Raw genomic sequence first — 6,005 nt, 5'->3', positions numbered from 1 at the left:
TTTTGTGTCCAGAGCAACGGAGAAAGAATCACGGTTATGGCACCGAAAGATGGGGCATATTCTTTTTTGGGTAAAGGGTTACCCCGGTGATTTTATATATTCACAAACATAAAAACAAGTAGTGAGGGGATATCCTCCCTAGTTCACTCAAGAGACATGCCCCAAGAGCATAAACCAAACAACACAACAAACCAAATTAGAAAACTACTAGACTACCATCTAGAAACAAAAAGACTCAAACACGCTCTAATCAGCCCCCATTGTCTTCTATTGCGTCTTCATCAATCCCCCATTTCCCAAGCAAACACTTAACAGTCGCACTCGATTTGAACTTCATGCCCATCAGCTTGTATCGAACTATCTTGAGGATTACTTCACATATTGCCTCCAGTGGACGGGTTTGATTTTTAAAGAGCCTAGCATTACGCTCTTGCCAAATTATGTAAGATGTTGCACCTACAAGCAGACGAGCCACATAACTCGAAGCCGACTTCACGCGCCTTCTTGTCATCAAATAATTGACAATCGAAGACCATTTAGGATCCACATCACCCATCTCAGCCTTAGCACGAACCGAATTCCACACCTGTGATGAGAACTTACATTAAAAAAAGAGATGGTCATGAGAATCAACATCGGCATAACATAAGAGACAGCACATCATATTCATGTTCTTCCTCCTTGCGAAATCCCACTTTAAGATTTTGTCTTGCGTTATAAGTTTCCGTCTCATTATAAGCCAAACCAAAAAAGCATGCCTTGGAATGCATTGCGGAAACCAAACAATAGAAACCCAATTGACTTCCTGCTCCCTAATCCGAAGAGAATCCCAAACCGTAAAGGACGAATGATCCAGCAAATTATCTCCATCCTTCCAAAGCAAACGGTCTCGCTTATTATGATCCGGCCGAATATGATCTAACTGATTAAGAACCGGGAACAAATCCCTCCAAATATTCGGCCAAGCCCAAGCATCACCTGTATAAACATCCGCAACCATAGCATCTATCCGAAAGCCTGCATTAGTGATTACCCTAGGCGATAAAATGTTTGACAGGGGCCCAAGATGGCACCACGAGTCATACCAGGCTGAAATAGTAGTGCCAACTCCCAACGAAGACCAAATATGCTCCTTAACCAGCGGCCTCAATTGGAGGATTTTCCTCCAACTCCAGCTGCAAGTAGTTGTTTCCTTGCAATTCCAGAAATTCCGACCTCTAAGCCGATAAGAATGGATCCATTGCACCCACAAAGAGTCTCTCTGCTTCAGAATACTCCATATATGCGATACCATGAGGCCTTTATTAACATCTCCAACCCGACGAATCCCAAGACCCCCTTCATATTTAGGCACACAAACAGCTTTCCATGAAACTTTCGCTTTCCCTCGGTGAAAGGAACCCTCCTGGGCCCATAAGAAATTCCTCATTTTCGCCTCTAACTCATTAACAACCCGAGCAGGAAGAATAAAAGCCGAAGCCCAGTATACATGCATAGACGATAAGACCGAAAGGATTAACTGTAACCTGCCCGCAAAAGATAACAACTTGTTTTTCCAGTTCTTGATCCTTTGATCCAATCTTTCAAGAAGCTCACTACAATCCTTAACTCGAAGCCTCGTTGAAATAAGGGGAACCCCTAAGTACTTGACAGGCAACATACCCTCCTCAAACGGCAGGATATCCAAAATCGCATCTTTGACATGAGATGAGACATTGCAAAAGAAGGCCGCGCTTTTCTGGATGCTAGGGACCAAACCTGACATGCTAGAAAACCGAGAAAGGGAGTCCATAATACACTGAGCCGACCGAACATTACCACGGGCAAATAAAAATAAATCATCTGCAAAACAGAGATTTATAATCTTTTGCTTTTCACACTTATTATGGAATCTAAACGATGAATCCAACCGAGTAGCCCGGTGCAAGATATATGTTAAAATTTCCATAACAAGCGTGAATAAATAAGGGGATAACGGATCACCCTGTCTTAAGCCACGTTTCCCCTTGAAGTAACCATGAGTTTCCCCATTAACACAAATCGAGTAGGTAGCAGTGGATACACACATCATAATCCAATGAATCATTTTCCGATGAAAACCAAACCCAATAAGAACTTGCCTAAGAAAGCTCCAGTCAACGGTATCATACGCTTTCTGGATGTCGACTTTAAACGCACATCTAGGAGGACCAATGCTCCTATGATAATTATGCATCAACTCCTGCGTAAGCAAGATATTATCTGAAATTCTCCTTCCAGGGACGAAGGCGGATTGGTTAATACTAACAACCTGATTTAGATAATTCTTAATACGGTCCGCAATAATTTTACTAATGCACTTGTAGAGGACATTACAGCAAGCAATCGGACGGTAGTCCGTGACAGACGATGGAGTAGACTTCTTTGGAATAAGAACAATTAACGTGTTATTAAGCTCCCTAAGAAGCTTTCCAGAACCGAAAAAATCCATGACAGCCTTCGACACATCCGGGCCAATAATCTGCCAAGCATGCTTATAAAACGCAGCCGTGTAACCATCCGGGCCCGGCGCTTTATCGTTACCTATGGAAAAAAAATTGCCAACTATACCTCTTCACTAGTAATCGTGCGAACCATGTGAGTAGCATCTTCATTACGAAACTTTTTCTCAAAAAGATCATGCGTCGGCTGCATAGTAATGTTATCTTCAAGACCAAGAAAGTTCTCATAATGATGGACAAATACCTTTGGGACCTCTTCACCGTGAAATAAAACTCCTTGAGAGTTAGAAATAGCCTCAATACGGGTCATGTGGTTCCTAGTCTTCAGAGAAGCATGGAAAAACTTTGTATTCGCGTCACCGGCACATAACCATTCCACCTTTGATTTCTGCTTAAAGAACCGTTCCTCATCTAAACAGGCGATCTGAAAATCAGCGTTAAGCTTCGCTTCCTGTTTTCGAAGGTCCGCATTCATCAGGTTAATATCAATCTGAAGCTGAATTGAATCCAAGTCCCGACGATTTGTTTCGACTTTCTTGTGTAAATTCCCTTGTTGAAAAAGAAGCTCCCGAAGAGGCGATTTTAACAACTTGAGTTTCTTCACCACTTGAAACTGGGGAACCCCGTCGACATGGGTATCCCAAATCCGCTTAACACGCTCCTGGAAACCCGGTTTAAAAACCAAGAAATTGGCAAATTTAAACGATCTAGGCTTCGGCTTCCCGGGGGTAGGAATATTTAATAGACACGGGCAATGATCTGAAAGTCTATAAGGATGAAACAAAGCTACCGAGTTAGGAAATTCAGAAACAAATGAATTATTACCCATAACTCTATCAAGTTTCTTTAGCACACCAACACCATTCTTTGGTTTTTGAGTCCACGTAAAATGACACCCCGATCTATTAATATCGAACACCTCAATATCCGAAACACAATCTTGAAATTCTCTCATGTCAATCGAGATGGAAGACGAACCCATAGAATGATCCTCTAAATTAAGAGCCGCATTAAAATCACCCATGATTACCCAAGACTTATCACCTAGTAAAGCCTTTTGTAGCGATAAGTGATGCCATTGCTCTCTTCGTTTAACATAATAATTCGCTGCGTAAACAACCGAACAAAATAAGACTTTTTTATCAAGCTTAAAGACAAGCTGAAGATGCATAACTTTATCGGTTTGAGCCATCACAAAAACGTCAAATATATCCGAGTTCCACCGAACAATAATTCTAGTCCCTTTATCATAACAATTTCCATTCGAAGTCCAAGCCCAATGACGGAAAACAGAATTACAAACCTTCGCAAGATTGCCAACATCAACGTGAGACTCTAAAATAGCACAAAAAGAAAGCTTACTATACTTTAGAATTTGCCGAACCTCTTTTTGTTTAAGCGGGCGGTTCAACCCCCTTATGTTCCATGCTACAAGACTAACCATTTGAAACCCCGGATGAAGGAGTGCTTGCCCCTTTAACATTTTGAGTCCCTTCCATTAGAAAATCATCTGTTTCATTGTAAACTTCAACTACCTCTTCAGAATCCTCTTGATTACCACTTCCCCCTTTACTACTTTGGCCGATTTCAACATTGCTCTTATTTAAGACGTCAAACGGATTAGAAGAAAGAAAACTGGTAGAATTCGGCTGCCCTTTAGACTCATCTTTACGTTTTGTAATGACGGGTCTATATTCAAATTTTGGCTTTTGCTTGTTTACCTGAATACCTCCTCCCTTTTGCAGTTTTCTTATTCGGCACATCCATATACCCATCCTCATCAACTCTCGGTATCTCTTTCCCTTTCCGACTTCCTTGATTAGTTAGCAAACGGTCTTGTTTACCGAAATCAACCCTTTTCTTTGGCATCTTTGGACACGAGTGATTATCATGTCCAAAAACACAGCAAGACGAACATCTAAGCGGGCTCCATTTGTATTCCACATACATGGTTTCTTTAATAAAACTATCACCTTCCATCTCAGGGATCGCCATAGTGATTTCCTCCTTAAACTCCTTATCCGCGGATATCTCTATCAAAGCTCTTGCATAGCTACTTCTCCCCCACGACTCCATGCACATTGAAGACGTGTAAGAATCAAGAAGCTTGGGTTCGCCAATGGCTGTAGCTATCATGCTAAGGCCATCCTCCGTATAAGCAGCAATGGGAACTTCATGTATTTTCACCCAGACTTGAATTTTCTTTACCTCCTGTTTCTCAAGCTTGACAGTAGGCGTCCATTCATGAAGGAACATAGGTTGAGACCGAATAATCCAAGGACCTGAAGCAAGAGCATCCCGCATACCTTTCTGATCCGTAAACTTAAAGAAGAAAAATCTGTTTGCATTCATCATTATTTTCTGTAGACCAAATCGTTTCCAATTGTTCTTGACATAATAATCAACGACCGGGTAAGCTACTCGGCCACCAAGAAAATACCCATACAGCGTGTTTGACAGCTTCTCTTGGACCACTCGAACGGATTCCTTTGGGAGCACAACATCACAACCCTCGTGTTGAGTTGTACAAGCAAGTGCACGGAAATTAACCTTTTTCTCCTGCCTAAGAACTGATTCAGCATAAGACAACGGCTTCCCCACATTAATACTATCCAGCTTCAAATCTGAGATACCCACACTTGGTTCTGTAATCGGATAAATAGCAGGGTTGCTCCCATCATCATTCGAAACCTGATTACCCGTGACCCCCTCATGCATGCTATCATATAAACCTTCCATGTCCGGTGAAGATTCCGTGACGTTGAATTCAACAGGAACCGGAACAGAAATCTTTTCAAGTTCGTCTATTACATTAATCGGCTTTGATCCAGCATTCGTCTTAAAAATACCTCTACGTGCAATTTTCAGATTACCATCATTCAGTCCCCTAGTACCACCACTCTTTGCAGCCAACGGCGGCTTACCACGATCAGGCTGGACATCGGATCTCTTACGAGCATCCATTCTGGAAACAAAAACCTTCTCTCTCAAAACCAATGAAACTCAGAAAACCATGCAACACTAGAGACATGACAAAAGAAAATAGCAAAACCCTAATTCTAGCAAACCCTATTTCATGCAGCCCTTCGCAACATATAGTAAATCTGGTTATTCAAGATCCTGAATTATCGATAAACCAAGAAGAACTATACACCACGTTGAACTAGCACAAAAATACGGCGGCGATTGAAATCAGAAACGAAAAAACCCTAGATGAAATTCGGTCAAACCTGCTAACTAGTTCGTTATAGAGATTAATGGCCCAATCTCTAATCACAGACTATTATACAGAGAATTACCAAAGAAATCATAGGGTTCATGATGATCAAGAAATCGCCAAGCTAGAGAGAGAGCATTAGGGTTCTACTGAGTTATTAGTTGTCAAACTTGTTTCTCATAACTTGCAAACATAGGAAACACACACAACCCTAAGATGGGGCATATTCACCTAAGGAAAATGAATCACTTGGTGGATAACGATTTGGTTACAGGAGTGCATGTCAAAGGTTTTCATCTGGAAGGGGA

General features: G+C 41.6%; 1 protein-coding gene across 1 annotated transcript; it reads right to left on the bottom strand.

Annotated features, from left to right (window-relative positions):
• Positions 1-250: 250 nt before the first annotated feature.
• Positions 251-5,444, bottom strand: LOC110892370. Its single transcript, XM_022139536.1, has 5 exons — positions 4,202-5,444; positions 3,922-4,146; positions 2,590-3,815; positions 746-2,500; positions 251-586 (listed from the first exon to the last, which is right to left on the bottom strand). The coding sequence occupies exons 1-5, from the start codon at positions 5,442-5,444 to the stop codon at positions 251-253; spliced, it is 4,785 nt and encodes a 1,594-aa protein (XP_021995228.1).
• Between the last annotated feature and the right edge of the window lie 561 nt (positions 5,445-6,005).

The sequence above is a fragment of the Helianthus annuus genome, chromosome 16 (genome assembly GCF_002127325.2).
Source record: "Helianthus annuus cultivar XRQ/B chromosome 16, HanXRQr2.0-SUNRISE, whole genome shotgun sequence".
Taxonomy (NCBI): domain Eukaryota; kingdom Viridiplantae; phylum Streptophyta; class Magnoliopsida; order Asterales; family Asteraceae; genus Helianthus; species Helianthus annuus.
Note: the sequence above shows the minus strand (reverse complement) of the source record. Positions and strands in the feature narration are given on the sequence as shown.

What these genes read in the sequence shown, in the direction of transcription:
- LOC110892370 (XM_022139536.1), bottom strand. Translation starts at nt 5,444, where the DNA reads ATGGATGCTCGTAAGAGATCCGATGTCCAGCCTGATCGTGGTAAGCCG. An exon ending in AAAAGGGAGGAGGTATTCAG is followed by an intron (nt 4,147 to 4,201) that starts GTAAACAAGCAA and finishes CAAAACGTAAAG; the next exon opens with ATGAGTCTAAAGGGCAGCCG. An exon ending in TTCATCCGGGGTTTCAAATG is followed by an intron (nt 3,816 to 3,921) that starts GTTAGTCTTGTA and finishes GTGCTATTTTAG; the next exon opens with AGTCTCACGTTGATGTTGGC.